The sequence below is a fragment of the Peromyscus californicus genome, unplaced genomic scaffold (genome assembly GCF_007827085.1).
Source record: "Peromyscus californicus insignis strain IS unplaced genomic scaffold, ASM782708v3 Scaffold_22__1_contigs__length_63687245, whole genome shotgun sequence".
In the NCBI taxonomy this organism is placed as follows: domain Eukaryota; kingdom Metazoa; phylum Chordata; class Mammalia; order Rodentia; family Cricetidae; genus Peromyscus; species Peromyscus californicus.
In genome coordinates this window covers 61,784,898-61,807,066 of record NW_026294525.1, presented here as the reverse complement: position 1 = coordinate 61,807,066, position 22,169 = coordinate 61,784,898, and the positions used below count along the sequence as shown (strand labels likewise).

General features: G+C 45.0%; 1 protein-coding gene and 1 long non-coding RNA gene across 6 annotated transcripts in view; one reads left to right on the top strand and one right to left on the bottom strand.

The window, feature by feature from the left end:
- Window positions 1-22,169, top strand: part of Afg1l (AFG1 like ATPase) — a 195,340-nt gene that overhangs the window by 151,738 nt on the left and 21,433 nt on the right. For 4 of the 5 annotated variants that reach the window (XM_052751532.1, XM_052751531.1, XM_052751534.1 and 1 more), the window contains 2 exons: window positions 8,791-8,861; window positions 9,118-9,218. The exons of the other annotated variant lie outside the window; for it this stretch is intronic. In XM_052751532.1, coding sequence (XP_052607492.1) covers window positions 8,791-8,861; window positions 9,118-9,218 — 172 coding nt within the window. The remainder of the gene's footprint in view (window positions 1-8,790; window positions 8,862-9,117; window positions 9,219-22,169) is intronic. 5 annotated transcript variants of the gene reach the window in all.
- On the bottom strand, window positions 14,734-21,852 carry LOC128118698 (uncharacterized). Its single transcript, XR_008221302.1, has 3 exons — window positions 21,608-21,852; window positions 19,382-19,627; window positions 14,734-16,563 (listed from the first exon to the last, which is right to left on the bottom strand). It is a non-coding gene; the product is annotated as an uncharacterized LOC128118698 (long non-coding RNA).

The following is a 22,169-nucleotide window of genomic DNA, read 5'->3' as shown; positions in this document are numbered from 1 at the left end:
TCGCTTTCTGAAATTATACAAAAAGGAATTTTTAAAAAACAGATCAAACTGCAGTTCTGCATGCTAGGCTACTGACTTCTTTTAGGTAAACGCGGCACAGAAAGTCAGTAGCCATTTTCTGCGGAGACGAGAGGGGTGAAGGCCCTGCAATTTGAGGAGATCCCACTTTCTGCAGTACGTACAGGTCAAGATTAATGGAGCCAGGGAAATCATCCACCAGGTGACTGAGAAGGGTGGGAACGTGGAGACTGAAATGGATCTCTGAACAGTCAATTAAGCCTTTGCGTGACTGAGAAGATAAACAGCGGGATAAAAATCCACTTGAACAACTGATTCCGTTATGTAAAACACACCTACAGGATTTGAAATGCGACCAAGGCTGTTTTATATTAAGGCAAGCATAAACCAACTTAATTTTAGACCTGCCTCCAGCCCCAGATTATGTTTGGTGTGAGGACAAAGAGCTATACAGCATGGGCGCACAAGGAATCGGTAGAGCGCCGAGACTCTCTGCCAGGAAAGTTTGGCAAAGAACCCCCGAGAGGAAGGAGAAATTTCTCTGTCAAATCAACTTTGGCTCCCTGGCATAGAGAACACGGAGCGATGGGGACTGAGGAAAGCCAGCCCTATTCTGCTTGTTGATACCTTAACAAGCTGTTGATTTTTGAAAGGGGACAAAGGAGCAAAGTGTGTTAGCATTCTGTCCCCTTGAGTCAGTCCTAATGAAGTGGGAGGGTCTTGAAGAAATTGATTTCCATTTAACTTCATGCATGACCCTCTTCCAAAAACCTCCAAGTGTTTGGGAATTTTTGTTGAGAATTTCAAATGATCCAGCAATAATAAGCTCATTTCGACATGTTCTGTTTCCTTGAGGCTAAGTTTTTTTATGTTGAATGCTTGATTTCAGCTGTAAATTTTTTTTTTCAAAACTGGAATGACTGATTAATTTCTTTTCTGCTTACTGATTTAATGTGGAAAAGATAAATCACAATTCTCATACTTCCAAAGCAATCAGGCTTTTAATCCAGGTACTGTACTCAGGATTCCTGTGGGAGTTGGTGCCAGATTTCCTGGCACCTGAACAGTGGTTGATTCCAGGGCTTTTCTGACTTAAAGACACAGTGGTGCTGCTGAACAGAAAATAGAAAGCCGCCCCTCAGCGCTGCTGCTCGGAGGACAAAGGTGACCGGAGGGATGAGATGGCTGGGTTTCAGGGCATTGCGGAGCAGAAGAAAGGGGCTGTGCTGGGCGCCGGCTGTCTTGGCCCTCGAGGGAGAGGAGCAGCTTTGGAAAAGAGTGGCTTTGCCTCACATCAGAAACGACCCGAATGCTCTTTCTGTGTCAACTTTTGATTAGCCGTGGACAGGTTTTCTTTTCTTGCATCTTATCTACACAAAGGCCTAGTATACAGTAGTGTTGTACCGTGAACAATTACCCAGAGTGCAGCTCTCTCGAGGGAACTGAAGCCAGTCAGTCAAATGCTTGCAGAGCGAGGGACCGGACCAGGGCTGTGCACACTCGGCTGCCACCAGCACTGAGCTGCGCCCTGCACAGTGTTTGGTTCCTGCTCCTTTCTGTGTCCTAACGGAGAGGAAGGGAACACTCTTCAAGCCCAGACCCAGTTCCCTTGTCTTCCGGTTATTCTGATGCTACTTCCCTTCTTGAGGAGATGCCTCTTTATGGTTAGAATGGGATATTACTGAATGGGATATTTGCTTCATTGGTGTATGGGACATGTATTTTTGTAACTCTAAGAGAACACTCAGAATTAAGCTCATTTTGGGGATGTATGGGTAGGGGTGTGTGTGTGTGTGTGTGTGTGTGTGTGTGTGTGTGTGTGTGTGTGTCTGAGGGCCAGAAGTCCATGTCATCAGATGTCTTCTTCAGCCTCTCTCCATCTTTTTTCCACCCCGCCCCCCCAAGACAAGCCACCCACTGAACCTGGAGCTTACCAATTCTGCTAGACTGGTTGGTTAGCAAGTCCCAAGGACCATAGTGCCTCCACCTCCCCAGTGCTGGGTTACAGGTGTATGCCGCCATTGTCATGTTTCTGCATGGATGCTGAGCCGTCCCTCCAGCCCCCTTAATGAGGCTGTTCTGAGGCTGAGCTTCCAGATCTTTGTCATGGAGACTGGCCACCAGTCTATTCTCAAAACCCATTCTTCTGTTGTGAGGTCTTTAGGAAAAAGGCACAGTGCAACATATATTCGCAAAAGTTTGTTTAAAATTCTTATGAGGGTCTGGAGAAATGTCTCCGTGTTAAAGAGCACTTGTCTTTCCAGAGGACCCTAGTTTGGTTCCCAGCATCTATATTGGGGGGCTCACAGAGGCCTGTAATTCCAGCTCTTCTGGGTTCTGTGAGCACATGCAGCATTCTGTGTGCCCAACACACACACATGCACACATACACACACACACACACACACACACACACACACACACACACACACGTCGATAAAAATAATAAAAATAAATAAATCTTACAAAAACCCAAACTAGCTAAACAAAAGCCTAGCAAGTCCTGGTCCTTCATTAGAGCTGCATGGGTGTGGTTATATTCCTGAAGAAAGAGTTTTATTTAAGGGAATCTTATTTTCCCTTTAAGTGTGTCCCTTCAGAACTGTGATAGAGTCACTACTCCGGTTTGTCATGGCAGATGACATACATTCTTTTCTTGTTTGAATTTGAATGCATTTTCTCTGGCTGAAGTTTTTACAATAATGTTGTATACTTGAAATTTCCTACTTGGAAGCAGCCTACGGTGAGGCTGGAGAGATGGCTTAGAGTTGAGAGCACTGACTACTCTTCCAAAGAGCCCAGGTTCGCTTCCCAGTACCTACATGGTGGTTGGCAGCCATCTGCAACTCCAGTTCCAAGGGATCTGACACCCCCTTCTGGCCTTTTCAGGCATTGCACACACAATATACATACATGCAGGCAAAGTACCCATATACGTAAAGTAAAAATAAATCTTAAAAATTCAAAAATAGTGGGGGAAAATCTTAGATGTTTTTTACATTTTTATATAAACATGATATTTTATTAAGAAAACATTTCTGACTTAACTATTTCTTTAATTCAATTATGTATTATTTTATGTTCTACCCATATCTAAAAATAATTTGAAGCAACTTACATTGAAGTAATTTATAATGTACATACCATAATCATTACAATGGAAAGGGCTACAGAATTCTAGTAAGACTGCAGACGGTGTGGACTTCTTTTGTGCACTGCCAGGTGCCAGTTGGAGTATAAATTATGGTAGTATCAGCTATGCTGAACACTGGTATTGCATTACTTTCCTGTTGCTGTGATAAAACACCATAGTCAAGATAACTTATAGAGAAGAATGTATTTGGCTTATGGTTCCAGAGGGTTAGAGTCCATGATGACAGAGCAAAGACATGGTAGCTGGAGCAGCAGCTAAGAGCTCACATCTTGAACCACAAATAGGAAACAGAGAAGGTGAACTCAAAATGACGTGAGTCTTTAAACTCAAGGCTTCTTCCCATGACATATCCCTTCTTCTTTCCAAGTAGTTACTTTAACAGCTTCCTCCCCATCGTTTTCTTTAGGGAGCATAACCAACTCTCTCAAGAAGAAGGGCAGGGAAAGGCTCTTATCACAGTTGCTGGCCACAGAGACCAGTGACTCTTGATCCCCCACCCTTTAAGAAGACACTGTGGTGTGGGGAAGATGAGGAAAGGCAGAGGCAGGTGAGAGGGTGTTATAATTGTGAGAGCAAGAACTGGAACCAGTTATTAGGGTTTCTATTGTTGTGAAGAGACACCATGACCACGGCAACTCTTATAAAGGAAAACATTTAATTGGGGCTGGCTTACAGTTTCAGAGGTTTAGTCCATTTTCATCATGGTGCAACATGGTGGCATGCAGGCAGACCTGATGCTGGAGAAGGAGCTGAAAGTCCTACATCTTTGACCCACAGGCAACAGGAAGTGGTCTGAATTAGGAATAGTTTGAGCATAGGAGACCTCAGTGCCCACCCCACAATGACACACTTCCTCCAACAGTGCCACACCTCCTCCAACAAGGCCACACCTTCTAATAGTGCCACTCCCTAAGAGCTTATGGGGGCCATTTACATTCAAACTACCACAAAGTTCATTGGCATCTTTAGAAATTGCAGGAAGTTAGCAATTCTGTCAACTTTGTGAGATACATAAACAAACCACCAACGAAGAATCCCAAACTGCTTGGTAGTCCATTTCATAAATGGATCTAACTGTACTTAATCATATTCTCCATCATTGAATATCAATTTAGGTACCTTTCATTTTTGTGTCACAGTGACCCTTCTTCCAGAAGTTAGCCATTATTATTTCATAGGTGATTTCCTATGAATGGAATAGCCTATGGCTACGGATTGAATATAAAAAGTCCCCACAGGCTCCTGTGTTTGGTGCCAGCTGTTGGCTTTTGGAGGTTGTAGAAATTTTAGGAAGTAGAGCCTAGCCTGAGACTGGGTGGCTGTGGGCAGGGGAAGGATTGTGGTCTAACCAGGGTCAGCCTTGAGCTCCCCCTCTGTTTCATGATCCACAGAGATCACAAGGCAGCACCAGGCTCCCAACACACACAGTTAGGGAGTGATTCCCTCCCGACAGCTCTGACTTCAGGAATGGATTCATTAACCAGGCCACTTCTTCATGTCACCATCAGCACAGAGTCACCGAGCTACGGAGCCTTCACACTGCTGTGACCAAGCACCCGAGAGAAATGACTTAAAGGAGGAATGATTTATTTGGTCCCTACTGTTCACTATTCTTGAGTCTGTTGTTTCAAGGCACATGGTAAAGCAGAGCACCATCGTGGGCCCCTGGACATGTGACTGCTTTACCTCATGATCCACCTTCCCCAACCAAACGCACATCCTAACATGGCTCTTGCCCCCTGTCATGAGTTCGCTAACGTATCCAAGTTGTACTTCTCACGTGCCCATCAGCTAGCAGCATATCTGCAGTAGTGAGCCTGTAAGAACCATTTCCTGTCCAAACCATAGTGCCATCCTCCTGCCTCAGCTTCTAAAGGCTGGGATCGCAGGCATGCAACACCACACTTGGCATGATTTTTCTTTGCGTTTGTTGCTCAGCAAGAAGAAATGATGGGCTCCTTACCGGTTGGGCCATCTTTTTATGCAGCTTCGTAAGAGAACTTCGACAGTTGTTCTGTTGGAATTTTTATGTGGTGATAAATTTTTATTTGGTATGACATAATATTACCATAGTGCTCCCAGTCTGGCTATGACTTTTTTTCTGTCATACAGTTTATGTCTTTATGTATTCAGATTAGATGACACAGTTCTGAATCTCCATCTTCCCTTCTGTGAACACGTGACAATGACATCACCTCCATGGCGAGGTAAGAATAGTGTGAGGAACTCGCTGTGGTGTGGTAGTCCAACAGAGAGCAACTGCTCTTCTCCTTGGACGCACTGCACGGTTTAGAATCGCCTAAGGTTTTTGTTACAAGTGCGAGACGTAGTGAAAGCTCTTTAAATTAGGATTTGGAAATGTACAATAGATAACTGGATTTTTAGACCAACATGATTGGGTAATGAAAGGTTTTTTCTCTTAGTTTTTCTAATGCTCATCTTCAAAAAAAAGTGAGTACAGCCTGGCAAGATGGCTCAGTGGGTAAAGCCCTTGCTGTACAAGTCTGATGGCCTAGCTTTGAACCCCCAAATCCATGCAGAGGTGGAAGGGGAGAGCAGACCCACAGAGTTGTGCTCTGGCTTCCCTGTGTGCCCCATGGCCCGGATTGCTGCACCTACACATCCTATACACATCCAGAATGAAAACGTAAGAATTAAAACTACTTACAGGACCCAATAGCTGCTCCGTCTCTTTAAACAGGAACGCCTGGGTCTGAGTGGCATGTGGGAAGATAAGGTTTTCTGAGTTACTTGTTAAGGATTTGGGAATATCTGTGTATGGTAAGAACTCCTTTCCTGCTCCTCTTTTCTATTTTATCAATCCAGCTAAGTCAAAAACACCAGAGCATGCAGTAGCCACCACTCTGCCTGCTTTTAAGGGGGTATGAAGATGAGTTTCCTGTCCCCTGTGCCTGTCAAACTTACTCCTGCTGCCAAGTGCATGTCAGGAGATGGACAGCAGTCCTGGGTCGCACAGACTGCGTTTTTGAAATGCTCTTAGATGGGCAGTAGTCACGTGTCACACAGACTGTGTTTATGAAATGCTTTTAGTTTTGGACCACTTAATGCTGAGACCTTTTCGTATTTTGGACTTTCAGAGTATCTGTTTATGTTAGTGTAATAAAATTCTAATATGACAATGTTGAAATAAATATAATTTTGTGGTGGGTGTGGTGGTACAGTTCTATAATTTTAATCACTCAGGAGATGGAGGCAGGAGGATTGCAAACTATAGGCCAGCCTAGACTACATGGCAGGATCCTGTCTCGTAAAACCAAAATAAAATGCAACATGAAATACTAACCTTGTTATGAAGGAGAGGTTGGAGTGTGCGTGTGTGTGTGTGTGTGTGTGTGTGTGTGTGTGTGTGTGTGTGTGTGTGATACTTACTCCATTCTATCTGCCTTGATAAGTATGCCATTAGGACTAGTGACATGGCTCAGTTGGTATTTGCTGAGAAAGCCGGATGGCCTGAGTTCAATTCCCAGAACCCGTGCCAAACTGACTCCACGAAGATACCCTTAGATCTCACATGCGCTCGGTGGCATATGCATGCTCCCCAACATACACTGGTAATAATAAGTAAAAGTAAATTTTAAGTAGATCATTAACCAGGTACTCTGGAGCCTGGGCAGGAGGAGCCGAAGTTCGAGGTCAGACTGGACTATGTAGTGTGATTTTTTTTTTTTTTTTAAATAAGGGATAGAGATATGGCTCAACTGGTAGAGTACTTGCCATGCAAGCACGAGGCACCGAGTTTGGATCCCCAGCACCCACATAAAAGCCAGAGTTGCACTTATGCAATCCCATTGCTGGAATTGGTGGTGGGGCAGGTTCAGGGACAGGCAGTCCTGGAGTTCATGATCAGTTCAGCCTGGTCAACTGGGGGACGGTTGCCAGCCTGGTGTCAGCCTCTGGCTTCCACACACACGCGCGCACTGCACTTCTGCACATACATATGCACACACACGCATATACACACAAGCATGAGCACACAAGCATGAACACACACACCACTTCTCAGAAACAACGGTGTGTGTGCACACACCAATGCATGGTAGAAATTGTTCTAAATGAATTCCAAGAATGACTTCTAAACATCCAGGTGCTTGATGTGACATTGACATTGACTTTGTGGTTTCTTGCTAACTTTAAGTTTGCTTTGCGGGGCTGATAAAAGTGTTTGCTGCCAAGCCTGATGGCCTGAGTTGAACCTGAGGACCCACATGGGAGAAGGAGAGAGCAACTCCCACGAATTTTTCCTCAGGCCTCAACATGCATGCGAGAGTAATACAGAAAGTTAAATTTGGGTGACTGTCTCTCTGAATCGTTCTTTATGTAGTGTTATTTAGTTACTTTAATGTCTTAATTTAAAGGTCTTATAAGATGTTACAAACATCAGGTAGCATTCCCTATGGAGTCAACCATGGCACATGATAGTTTTGAGAGCCACAGAGGTGGGCGGCACTGGCCTCCTTCAAGATGGCTGCCCTGCTGCATGTGTAAGTTGTTGCGTCTGCTGCGGCCGAATGTGAAATGCCAGCAGCCTGCTAAGAAAGATTTTCGTTTCAACTCCATCTTAACGACTGATTTTCCACAGGACACTATTAAAGCGACGTCAGTTTGCTTCCACAATTAGTTAAGATTGATTGCTGTCAAAATTAAGCATATTGGCAGGTCATCTTGTGTAAGCTTGTGTGTAGGATTGGAGGAAACTTAGATTTTCACTTGAAGTTGTTTGGGTTTTTTTTTTTTTTTTTTGGACAGCTTCCTTTTACCAGTTAGTTTCTTCTATTGACTGTTAATTTATCAACCCTTCTTTGAAAAAAAAAGTGAGAAGAGAGGCCACAGCATTATCACATTTCTATATGTGCGCGCCTCAAGCATATGGTGATTTCTAATTAGAATACAAAGGCTGTGGTAGACTCACTCCATGGCTGCTGCCATCGAAGACTTCCTCCATAGTGCTGCCATAGAAGGCATCACAGAGGAGGGGGCTTGAGGGACCTCCAGCAAGGACACTTTTGAGAGAAACAGTGGTCTGCAATTGTCCTTGTACGACGGGAGTCTGTCCTCCGTGTCTTCAGACGCACAGAATCTGAGAGAGTTTCTGATGTGCACATCAAGTTGGTATTTGGCAGCTAGCAATTCCATTCTGACTGCTCGATCCTCGCCGCCAGTAGCTGGGCTTGGTTTTTCTAAAAACCCCCTCAATGTTTAGTTTCCCGTGCACCCTCTCAGGGGAGATTTCAAAGGGTACTTGCTGGATGCTTGACGGCCTTGCCTGTTGGCTGTTGTTTGGCCTGCAAGCGAGAGTCAGCCGCTTTCTGCTCCTGTGTACACATAGGATTAATGGATTTACTCTGTCTGTATCGTCTCATTACTGGAAACATCTAGAAGCTCAGAAGTCTTTCAATGTATGCAAATAAGGCAGGATCGTCTACCTGAGAGTTAATATTCTCTGCTTTTTAAGTGTATTCTAAATCTAATGTTTGTATTTAGAGCAGATCACCCTGTTCTCTTTTTTTATGGGCAAAAAGCTAAGCAGACTCAGGCAGCTGTTTGATGTCGGCTTCAAGTGTTATTAATTTCATATTCTATTATTCTTTTCACTGTAGTACAAGTGAAGCTGATGTGGAGGCTGTCATGGATAAGTTGTTTGATGAGCTGGCCCAGAAACAAAATGATTGTACGTAAGTTAATTTCTCTTGAAAGAGAATACATTTGGAACACAATGCCCAATCTCCACTGACCAATTAATAAGTCCCATTGCTGTCTATGGGTTGATGCCACGCTCGAGTGGCAGTCATTGTATCAGCGTTTTGTCTAATTTATGTGTTGAATCATGTGCTATTATTCATCAAGCTATGCATTTCCTATCTGTAAGAGATGAATTTTATAGTAATTATCCAGACAAGATTGAGTCTTTGTTCATGTTCCCATAGTAACTAGACCAAGGATTCTAAAAGTGCAAGGGAGAGAGCTGAGGCTGAATAAAGCCTGTGGAACCATTGCCGACTGCACGTTTGAAGAGCTGTGTGAGAGGGTGAGTATCCAGGCCTGGCCAGACTGGCTGGCCCTTTCCCATGTTAAAATACTTCACGTCTTCCCTTCAGCCTGTTTCAGATTTTAAAATGCTCTTCACAGAGTCAGAACTGAGGTAAAAGTCTCAATCAGGGAAATTTTCATCTATTTGCCAAGCCGTTTTCATAGGTACTGGCACAAAATCTGCTCTTTAAGGCCTTTCCAGAAAAATCAAAACTGAGACATGCAGAGGCCACTGTCGACTGTGGCTGGAAGCCGAAGCAGAATCCTCGTCAAGGCTCTTTTGTAAAAGTCCTTTATGAGGGAAGTAAGAAACACCGAGGTAAGGGCTGGCGAGATGGCGCAGTGGGCAAGGACGCTTGCAGCCAAGCCCAGCCCCCTGAGTTCGATTCCCCGGTCCCATATGGTGGAAGAAGAGAACACCTCCCATAAGTTACCTTCTGGCCTGTGTGGTGAGATGAGTGTGTGGGGAGAGGAGGGTGAGTGGCGGGCGTCCTGTGACCTAAGGAAGTGTGTCATTAGGAATTGCCATTCCCCAAATTCATTGTCATGCTTCTGGGCCACATCTGAGCCGTTTGGACCAGGTGAAGGGAAGTCAATGTATAGAACTATGGCATTAGTATTATATCATAAATAGTTTGTCTTACAGATGAAATACATGCACATGCCCGCCCCCCATATATTAGAAAGTCTTTGCAGCTCTGTTATAGATATGAATTCTGTCTTTCTGAAGTTTGGGACTTCTCCGTGCTCAGTAGAATATTTAATGTCAGCATCCAGTCTAAGTCTTGAGAAATTCAAGGAACTTTGCACATAACTCCTCAGTCGAGCATCACCCCCGGTCTCTGATTTTGGGTAACTACAGAAGAGCTGTTTGGAGGCAAAGGGAAGGCCCTTTTCATTTATGCCTGCCGAGTAGGGAGTGAGCATGTTTCTACTTGTAGCAGGCAAGAATTTGTCACCTTTCAACCAGAGATGGTACCACCTTTAAAGCAGTGGGTACCCTGCAGTTGCTTAGCGCTTTAGAAGGAATACAGTTAGGATTAATTGCGAGCCTCTGGTGGCGACCCACCCTCTGTACCCACTGTGGCTGACGTGACTCTTCCTGCTTCTACCAGCGCATCAGTGTTAAGGTCAAAGTCACCTGTCTTGCAGGGAGAAAATCTTCTTGTGCTTCCGTTTAGACTTTACTGTCTTTGCTAAAACAGACCCTCTTGCGAAGGATGAAGCTCTTCCTCTCTCTGCAGTAGGACACCTAGTGAGGAGAGGGAACAGGCAGGGGTATGGAGTCCTGAGGAGGCCAGGGCTCCCTTGGGGCACATTCTGAGTGTCTGTATTTCTTTCCTAGGCTCATTAGTTCAGGACACTTGGTATCAGAAAGAGGCCATTTAGAATCCCAAATCTCTTATAATCTCTTTACTGCTCAGTGGTGTGATGGAAAGAAGGTTGGTCGGGACTTAGTATTGAAAAATGAAAATAATGCCAACATAACTCACTTTTATTTGACAAAAGTTTGGATTGAGCAACAGCTATGAACTAGACTCTCAGAACCAACAATAACAAGATTTCCATGTGGTTTTGGCATAACTATCATGTCAAAATTCTAGAACAATAAACCATTATGTCCTTCACTTCACGACTTGGTTGTTGAGTTGCGTGGGAAACCTTTTCTATAAAACATTCCAGGATTTCACGTCTTTCTGGGTATCTTTTCAGTGCATGAACACTCCAGGTGTTTGTGTTTGGCATTTCTGTGGTGTCGTTACCCCCGTCAGGTTTGTCCTTCCTCTGGTTAGCTAGACCCTTCACTCGCCAGTTGCGTGCATGGGTGAGTTCGCCCTTTATCCCATGGTAACTGGAGCATTTTCTGCATTGGACAAGCCCCGAATGACTACAAGATACTGGATGAGGGATGTGCTCAGTTTCCCCGTGTTGTGCTCAGATGAAGGACGTCTGAGGAAGGGCTAAATTTTTAAGTGGTCAGTTCCTCGCTGCTATTTTCTTATTATGGTGATTCTGCATTTCTTTGCAGCCTTGTAATTGTGGCAATTCAGAGACTGAATAGTTGCATGAAGAGGCTCCTTGAAATCATTCAACTTCAGATTTAGCCTAAAACTCTTAATTAGTTATAATGATTCTGTGATCCAGACTCCATGGTTGCCAAAAGATGTTCAGTGAAGATAAAAACAGCACATCCAACCCAGGTATGGGAGTCAATATCTGGGTGCCTGGTTCCCGCTTAGGATTACATAAGCTGGTCTCTGGAAGGCCTGAGCCCCACTCAGCTGCTGCTACTGACATCATCATGGAAAAAAAAAAAAAACAAACATTAATCCTGCAAGGAGCAAATGCTTTGACACTCTGCAGTGGCTGGTTTTGAGCCACCGGGGGAGGGAAATAAGATTTCTGTAGACTTTTAAGTGGGTAGCAACTCATCTACAGTGTGTTAGTTAGTAAGGTAACAGAAGGTTTTAACTTGAAGTCCTTGACATATTCCATAAGTCAGCCAAACAGGCCCAGGGCATTGCACCTGGACATTCCTCTCTCTTCTCTCCTCCAAGCACAGTCTCACATCTGTAACCCTGCAGATCAACATCTAGTTTCTTGTTATCTTCAGTATTCTCTCTCTTCACAAGTCTGATTCAGCACCGTCATGCTCAGAGAACCAGTCCAAATTAGGAGACCCCTCGACAGCCATATAAAAATAATAACTAACAGAGCCATGCAAAAGGCATCATTCTAAGCATTCTTTGTGTGTTGGTTTGTTTAATACCATGAAAGGTAGTGCTATTATTGTCCCATTTTATAGGTGGAGAAATAGAGGCACTGAGATGTTAATTAGCTTTCCTCAGGTCACACTGCTACTAAATGGCAAAAGGAGGGCTTGAACTCTTGCTGGTTTGGGAACAAGATGCTATATTCTTTCCTTCTACATTACCCCTGGGAGTGTCTGGCAGGTTCTGCCTCAGTTCATCAGTAGAGTTCAGATTGTGCTGTGAAGTCTACTCAGAGTCTTTGCACACTTCCACATCTGAGGTAAACTTAGACTTGGATAGGGTGTGAAGCTAGCTGGAGAAGCAGATGCCTCCAGTCCTAGAGGCCCTCCATACAAATACTGCTGCTTTCTCTCCCTGCTGTGATGTGGAAAATGCCTTCTTAGAGGGCTGTGGGGAGCAGGGGTGGGGTGGGGGGGTTTGATGAACTTTGCTCCTGCCATTCCCTTCCTATCAGAGCTACCCCAAAGAAAAGTGAAGCCAGATGATGTATGTTTTCTGGACCCAGAGTGTGGCGTGTCTAGTAGTTCTTTATGTCAGTGGTTTGCATGGAGTAGTTGTAGACCTGTAGGGTCCCTGTGAGCCCCCAGGAGTCCTGAAATCCACATACTGTCTGTGCAGACAGAGGACACTCAGCTCTTCTCACCGGGGGGGAGATTTCCAGTAATGGTGCTATAAAAGTGACAGGCAAAACCCGCTGAATTAAGACAGTGGCATCACACCATGCTGTGACCTCCATGGCTGGGCACTCACAGAGTCCCCAAAACCGAGTGGAGACAGCTCCATCGAAGCCCAGTCCCCACAGGGCAGGAAAGATGACTCATTTCGTTAAGTTTCAACTTTGAGAACGTGTGCTCCCAATATTTTTTTTTTCCTTTTGGTGAGGAAATGAGAGGAGCCTTTATGAGACACTCCCGTATACCAAATATCATGGCTACCTTGAGGGAAAGATCCCCTCCTCCCCCCCAGAGAGTACCAGTTCTTACATAAAAGACTGAGTGACAGACTGTGGTTGTTCAGCTTGGCAGACATTTCCTCACAGTGTTTGACAGACATTTCTTGGAAATGAGTGAAGACTGTCATTTCAAGTAAAACAGTGAGCAATATTTGTTACCAGTGATGCAGTGTGAGCAAAGGAGCCATATTTGTTACCAGTGATATCGTGTGAGCAAAGGAGCCATATTTGTTACCAGTGATGCAGTGTGAGCAAGCGAGTGAAAGTTACCATTGGGGCACTTGTGTCTGCCATCATGATACCAACAGCTTCCCAGTTCTTAACATTTTTTTTTTCTGGTGAGATTGATGGTGATCTCAACAAATGCAGAATTTCAGGAGTTTGGGGAAGAGGAGAGGAGAGGAAACAGGGTTAGAACAGTCTCTCTCTGTGATTTGGCTGGCCTTGAACTCCTCGTCCTCCTGGTCAGCCTTCCTATGTCTGAGATCACAGGTGTTTGCTCCCATGTCTAGCTAAATGTTTTGGTAATTATATAATTAAACATTTCAACATTTGCAAGGTCTAGTTTATTGGAACAACATTTCCCAATAACTAACTAATGCATCCTCTTATAAAATCATACATGACAGAAGAAAAAGGCAGAAAGATTAATAGAAAATAATAATTCAAAAGTATAAGCTATATATGGTGTCATGCCCCTGGAATCCCAGCATTTGGGGGGCGCTAGGTCAGGAGGGTTGGGAGTTTGAGGCCAGCTCGAGCTACATAGTACACTTTTCCTCAAAAAGCTGGGGACCAGGGTGATGGCGGCCGAACAGGTAGCCTCTAGCCTTGTGGCCTGATTCGAGCTCATCGATCCACACAGCAGAAAGAGAGAACCAACTCCAGCAAGCTGTCCTCTGACCTCCACACGTATGTGTGACACATCTAAGTAAGTGTAATTTAAAAATGCACGCACATGCACGTACTTGTGCCCACGCCAGAACTGGTTCAGAGTCTACTGTGCAACTAACATTTTAGAAACTACGTCTTGTGAGCTTCGTTAAACAGGTTAGATCAGCTGACAGTGAGAGGAGCCTGGGTGTGGTGGCTCATACCTGTCACCAACAGTTAGGAGACTGAGCACGACGGTCACCGTGAGTTCAGGGTACCCAGTGAGCTCTAGGTCAGCCTGTGCTGCAGTGAGATATTGTCTCAGAAAGCTTAAAAGAAGACAAGAAGAGGAGGAAGAAAGAAAAAAGGAAAATGGAGAGCTGTAAGCGCCCGCACTTGCCGGGCCGAGGTCACCTGCTATGGCCACGAGGAACGAAGTCAGGCCAGTTGGAGGGGCCACAGCACAGCCGAGGCCGTGACAATTTTATCGAGAGCAATCAGACTTTTCATACCTTTATCAGAAACGGAAGATAATGGCAATTGCCAGGATCCATACAGCTGTAGTGGCCAGGACACAGTGAAGTTGGCAGGCCACACAGGGTCCACAAGATTAATGTCTAAGACCAGCTGTCCTGTCACGTTCCCATGCGTCCTTGACTACTAAGGGAACATACAGAGAAACACACAGCAGCCTGAACGCTTCACTGCCGCTGAGTGCACCAGTCTCTCAGGAACTGGAAGGCGCACTATGCCCCAGGAGCCATGGACTCGAACCTGAGAAACCAGTGACCTATGCCTCTCAAGGCGGCGAGGCCAGGCCGACTGACTCCATGGTTCCCTGCAGAGGTTGTAGTACAGAGTGTTTATATCTGCTCCCAAATCTAGGTTCCTTTATTGTTAACACCTTCTATTAATGTGTTTGGTACATTTAATGAACAAATATTAAATACATTTTTCATGTTATTACTATTTTGCCGGTAAGGTAGCCTGAACTCCTGAGCTCTCTGAAACAGTATTATTAAGTTTCTACTTTATCCACACTTCCTTATTTCGATCTAATGTCCCTTCTCTGTCCTAGGATGCCATTGACTTCTGAGGTTATCATCTCCTTAGTTCCTAACTGTCACAGTTTCTGAGACTTTTCTCGTTTTTGATGACCTTGGCAGTTTTGAGGAGCCCTAGCCAGGCATTTGATGACAGAATGGTGTTTTTCTCCTGAGGCCTCCCTGTAAGCCTTCCTCACGCTCGCCCTCAACAGTGCTGCTCCGATTTTTCACACGAAGTTGTCTTTTCCTCCAATCCAGTTCCCTTTTGTCTTTATAGCATCAAGGAACAATCCTATAATAATCTGGAAAGGCTATTGGAAATAACTTTCTAACCACTGACCCACAAGCCAAAGCATAACTAGTTTTAAAATGTTAGGGGTTTAATGTAATGGTTTTTATGATTGTGGATTGCAATGGATTTAAACAATTAAAATTCTACTCCGTTTTAATTTCTAATGTATTAATAAAAAGGTTAGGAGAGAGAACCCATGTAAATGAAAGTTCCTGAGGTTCCTTGATTATTCTTAAAGGAACAGAGGGCCTGGAACCACACAGCACCCAGGGTCCTCTTGCATTACAGTTAAACTTTTGTGACCCCAAAATGAAGGAATCATTTCAGAGAAAGCAAGCCAAAGCTGAATTCTAAAGCCTTAATGAGTAAACTGGCTATTCCTCAATTTTCCTTTTGAGAAATGTAATTTTTACACCTGCAGAAAATTGGTTCCTCAACCAATAACTGCGTTCACAGGTAACTGCAAGAGCACTTCATTATTTGTGGTTTAAAAATGACAGGTAGCCAGGTGTGTTTGCAGAAAGTCTGCGCAGAAAATACACCAACCCATGCATATGCATGGCTGTTTGTAGATGTTCACCGTCACCTTCCTCTCTCTCTCTCTCTCTCTCTCTCTCTCTCTCTCTCTCTCTCTCTCTCTCTCTCTCTCTCCTGCTCACTTGTTTGCCCTTACTGCTCAAGGAATAGATATCTCATGTACTGGCCTCCCTCTGTCTGTTACTCTCAACTAAATCGTATTGGTTTATATGTTGTTAACCTGGAAGTCTTACCAAATCGGATCTTCTGGAGAATTCGTGAATGGAGCCCTCCTTCAACTGCCTGCTTTATTTGGTTTTATTCCTAATGAAACCACTGGTTGGGAACTCATTCTGGTGTGTGCCTGTCTTGGCACACTGTCAGGAAATGCTAAAGGATGAATAGCTTTTATCGGTGTTATTTGGCCAAGGCTGCAGGCTGGTAGTCTTTGGATGCTCCAGTGGTAATTAGCATCAGGATGAAGGCATTCATCAGCAGGCTGAGGCAGCCCAGGAATCTCTGTGGCCCTCTCTCTTCCCAGCAGCAAGAGCATTCTTGAGGAATTCCTTGTTCCTTGCCTATGCTGACTCCTGACAAAGCCATGCTCTAAATAAGGCGGTAACCACCCTCCCTAAAACAGAAGTAACAGGAAAGCCTGAAGGGACTTAGACCTTAGTGGAAAATTGGTCTGCTTCTTGTAGGATTCTGAGTCCAATGCCATGCGTTTTGTTCTCTGTCTTTCCTGCCATGATCCTGGTCGGCTCTTTCAAGAGTCGCAGTTGCGGTGTTAGAAGGCTCCTTCTCTGTCTCTCCCACGTGTTGGCCAGGGCGCATCTTCCGTAACCCTGGCCTACGCTTGTAGCATCATCACTTTGGGGATGCACTGTAACCTACAGAGAGGAATGCAGAGCATGTTCAGTTAGGTATAAATGTCACCCACGTGGGGTCTTAGAATGATAGAGGGTTTGGGAACAAATTCTCATAATTGCCCTAGACCACAGTTTGATTTAAAAAGGCAAAGTGCACACAAACTGCTTGGCCCGTGCGCCGATTTCATTATTCTGAGACTGGGGCCGTAAAGGAGAAAATAGTTCCCTGTCAGGCTGTAGGTTTTCACTAATTGTTGACTGATTTGTGTCTTCCAAGAAAATCTCTCTATATATTAGGTTACAGGTTGTTGACACTTTCTATGTGTTTTACCAGTTTAAAAGGAAAAGCAAGAAAAAAAAAAGACTTTTAGAGATGTAATCATGAGAGAGAGGCTAGATTAGAAATTTGAAAACTTTAGACATAGAGTCGTGGTGGTCATGTCCATAGTGAACGGGAACATGAGGAGGAGTCAGAAGGAAAGGAAAACGGGCTTAAGAGACACACTCCTATGTTCTCTCTCCATGAACTTTGTTGTTGTTGTTGTTTTTTCAAGACAGGGTCTCTCTGTGTAGTTTTGGTGCCTGTCCTGGATCTCCCTCTGTAGACCAGGCTGGCCTCGAACTCACAGAGATCCACCTGCGTGTGCCTCCTGAGTGCTGGGATTAAAGGCGTGCACCACAGCCGCCTGGCCTCTGAACATTTCTGTTGGAGGGCAAATTCTTAGGACCCTTTGCCCCTGTGTCTGTTTTCAAACTTGATCAAGAACGGAACTTTGGTGGCTGCTGTTTATGGCTATAGACCATTTTTTTAAAATTTCTTTTATGTATATGAGTATTTTGCCTGCACACACCTGGTGCCCCTGGAGGCCAGGAGAGGGCGTCAGATCTCCTGGAACTAGCATTACGGATGGTTGTGAGCTGCCACGTGTGGGTGCTGGGGAGCCAGCCCAGGTCCTCTGCAAGAGCAGCCAGTGCTCTAAGCCGCTGAGCCATCTCTCCAGCCAGGCTCTAGACTGTAAACTCTGCAAGCCGTGGACTTCTCAAACTCCGCTGCTGCTTCTTTGAGGAAAAAAACTAGCAGAATACTTAATGTTATGCCATTTGTGACTGGTTTTAAAAACTGTCCATTCCCTGCATGCTGGAGGCCCCAGGGATTCCTAGAGGGTCTCAGGGCAGGGGGGAGAGTACCAACAACAGCACACTTTCAAGATGGCCTTTGTCTCAGGGATACAATTATTTTGTGGATCAAATCTAGTACCAGACAAGAATCCTCATATTTTATTAATTTTTAAATTTTGTCATAGAGAACACGATTTGAGGCACCTTCTTCATACTTTAGATCAGTTGACTGGAAATCATTTAGTATTTATCATATTGCCAATTAGGATATGTCATTAGATGTTTTATTACTTTGAAATACGTGTTATAGAAAAAGTTTAGAAATTGTTAAAAATATATTGTTTTGTTTCCTAAAATAATAGTGAAATGTTGAACCAAATAGAAGATTTTGAGGGGGGAAATCCTATTACTGTAGTATTGTAGGAATTATAAGATTGTAACATATTTTAGGGCCAGATATTACTAGTGTCTCAGTGTTCATCAAGAATGTGTCTGGGGCTGAGAAGATGGTTTGGCAGTTAAAGGCACTTTCTGCTCTTGCAGAGGACCTGAGTTGGATTCCCAGCATCTATATGGCCCCTCACAAACATCTGTCACTCCAGTCTGGGGGATCTGATGTCTCTTTCTGACCTCTGTGGGCACCAGGCACACACATCATACACACATATGCAGAAAAGGCACTTATACTCATAAAATAAAAACAAGCCTATTTTTTAAAAAGGAAACATGTCTAAGGGCCGGTGGGCTGGCCTAGTTGGTGGAAGAATGTGCCATGCAGCCCTGGCCTCAGTCTTTGAAACATGGAGGAAGGAGAGAGCCAGGTCCTCAGTGGTGCCCTCCAATCCTTCACACACTTGCTGTGGCATGTCCACACTCTGGCACATGTGTGCCCATACTCAAACATACATCATATACACACGCCACAGTAATAATTAAAGTTTTTTGAAAAGCAATATATCTAAAATTTCCACCTCAAGATTAATATATTGACTCAAGGGTCAGCAACTATTTCCTTAGTGCTTTCATGTCCATATGCTTTTATTGTGAGAAATATAAAAATAAATATCAGGAAGTTTCTGTCAGGGCCAGTGAGCTGACTCAGTGGTAAAGACTTCCACTAAGCCTCGTTGTTCGTCCAGTTCCTGGGGTCCACATGCTGGAAGGAGAGAACTGACTCTCCCCAGCTAGAGTCCTCCGCCTCCTCTTCCTCATAGATCCCTGAACCCAGGAGTTTTAGGCAGCTTTGTGAAGCTGTGCGGGCCCCAAAGGGCTGCTGCTTTCCCCAGCGTGTTCCCGGAGACCGAGGAACAGGACTTCCTCCTGGGGAGATTGGGCTACAGCACCCAACATGCTCAATACTGTTTATGCTGCCTTGTGCAAGCTAATGGACAGACTCCTGCCCTTCTTACAGTGTAGGACTCTTTTCCATAACCATCAGCAAGTATTTACTGAGTGTGCAATGGAAGGCCGGCTCAGTTCTAGGCACAGTGAGGGGCTGGGTACAGGATGAAGAAGAGTCGGTCTCCACTCTCACTGTCTCAGTTCAGAAGAGAAAATGTGATGAGTGCCGGAGTCAGTAGACTGAGCAGATTATTAGCACGACAGGATATGTCCGAGCAGAATGCTGGGGGTGATGAGAAGGAGGAGCCCAGCCCTGAGAGCTGCAGAGTTAGCGATTCTGATGGCGCTGGGAGGGTAGGGATCTGAGAGAGATGCTCACCCTGGAGGCCACTTCCGTGTTTTCTCCCTCCAAGGTCTCATGTCGCTGTGGAGAACGGAGCTGTAAATGATAGAGCTGATTCAGCGGCATCTGGAGCCAGGAGGAGGGTTGTCACACTTCCACAGTGATGGGGACAGCTTCTATTTGACCAGCCCCCTTGTTAACCACACCTGTAAATTCTGGACGACATCTTAAGAACAACTGGCCCAATGACAAAAGCACAGAGGAATTGGGGCGCAGTCAACTCTGGGAAGAGAGGATTGATTGTAGTGAGTTTATCATTTTTATAGTTGTTGTTGCTATTTTTTTTTTCCTAAAGGTAGATCACAGTTTATCTTAGTTGTCGAAAGTTCAATAGAATCCAGCTGGGTTTGTGGCCTGGGAGCCACGGCGGGCGGGAGGAGGCGGGGGGTGGCAAGCATGTGACCACAGCAGCTAAAAACACAGAGAAGGAGGAAACGACCACAAAGGGACAGTCTGCGGACAAGGCTCAGGCTGCCTGTGGACTGTACGCGCACAGCAAAGAAAACAGCAAAAGCCTGGACAGAGGCGTCCGTGTGGTGTGTCTCACAGAAGACAGTTTAAAGTCTGAGACTGCCTCGGTTAATTATCTGCTAAGGTGGGAACACTGAAATAAATCAGTACATCTAATAATCCCAACTCTGCACAAGCCAGAGGACCCCAATCCCTAGGTGTAGGCAGGTGCCAGAAAACGACCCACTTTTAAAAGAGAAGGTAACTAACAGAGACAGCCTGGGACGATACAAATGTGGGGATCACAGGTGAAATGTTAAAATCGCCGGGCGGTGGTGGCACACACCTTTAATCCCAGCACTCGGGAGGCAGAGCCAGGCGGATCTCTGTGAGTTCAAGGCCAACCTGGGCTACCAAGTGAGTTCCAGGAAAAGGCGCAAAGCTACACAGAGAAACCCTGTCTCGAAAAACCAAAAAAAAAAAAAAAAAAAAAAAAAAAAAGAAATGTTAAAATCACGTGTATTTGTTAATGGGGATCGGGTGGCCGCAGGGCAGGGTGTGTGTGGAGGTCAGAAGACAGTGGATGGAGCCCTCTCTTCCAAACACGTGGGTCCCAGAAACTGGACTGGGGTTGTTAACTTTGGTGGTAGGTGCCCAAAACTTTAAACTATCTCACCAGGCTAGACAGAGTTTTCAAAGTAGCCACGTTCTATAGGTAAGTTCAAAGGTATAAAGGAAAATATACTAGTAGTAGTGAGTAAAAAATAGGAAATCTTGGAAGAGAAGGTGGAAATACAAAAAAGAAACAAATGAAAATCCTGAAGTTAAAAACTCTGGAACCTGGTACAGAGACGGCTCAGCGCTCAAGAGCAAGCATCGCTCTCACTTAGGACCCACATCAGGAGCTCACAACCACCCACTCCAACCTCAGGGCATCTGGCTTGCAAGGGCAACTGCACTCCCGTGCACACACTCCCATGCGCACACTCCCATGCGCACATTCCCATGTGCACACTCCCATGCGCATACTCCCCATGCACACTCCCCATACACACACTCCCATGCACACACTCCTATGCACACACTCCCATGCACACACTCACATGCACACACTCCCATGCACACTCCCGTGCACACAATCCAAACCCCACTCCTGCTCTTGCTCATACACATAATTAAAAAAAATTAACCATAAAAATATTCTAGATCTAGGGCCTTGCGCAGTGCTCAGAAGATAAAGTTTCTTGCCATGTATGAAGATAAGAGTTCAGATTCTAATTCCGTTACCTGTGTAAGAGCTAGCTATCCAGACTAGCTGAGCCAGAGAGCTCCAAGCGCATCCAGAAACTCCTACCTCAGTAAACAAAGTAGAAAGCAATTGATGAAGACACCCAGCATCGACCTCTGACCTCCATATATGTGCATGTACACATGTATGTGTGCTCCCGCAGATGTGTGCTCACACAGATGTGCACACACACACAATTCTAGACCTCAAACTTTAGAAAATATATGCTTAATAGCACGAAGCAGAGGTAGAAGGATCCTGTGACCTACATAGAGATCTGTGGTCTGCATGAGTTACAGTTAGCCAGGCCTACACACTGCCTCACTAGACTCTGTCTCAAAAACAACAGCAAAATGAAAACAAAATTACGTAGTCTTGAAAACTGGAAGGGATGCAGAGCGAGCTCAGGGAAGCGCTTGCCATACATGCAAGCTCAGGAAGCTGCATTTGATCCAAGGACTCACCTGGAAAAGCTAGGCTTGGTGGGCATGACTGCGATCCCAGCAGGAAGTGGGTGGAGCCAAGCAGATCTCTGGGGCTTGCTGCCTGTTCAGTCCAGAACCCCAGCCATGGAGTAGTGCTGTCCACGTTCTGGGTGGGTTTTCCCACCTCAGTTAACTTAATCTAGAAAACTAGAGCTGCGAAGGCAAAGCAGTGACCTCCGAGTTAGCCATGACTCATCTCTCTCCATCCAGAAAAAGCGCTGAGTGGTAAGTTGGGGTGGGCTAAGGCTGTCCAGGGTTTTCTTGAATGTTTTCATAAAATTTGGGCTGCAGATAATTCAAGGTTGTCTTCTTGGCAAGAGGACGGAGTGTATAATTCTATCCACAGTGTTATTCATGGTTTGAAGGGTTTGGCCCTTTGTATTCTCGGTGGCACGGAGAGGCATTCAGCCTTGCTCAGATGAATCGCCGTCTTATGCAGTGTTCTCGTGATGGGGAAAGCAGAATGGGAGGAAGAATAATAACTCTTCTATGTCCACTTCATCTCCAGTTCTGATTGCACTTTTGGATGTCTAAGCCCAAG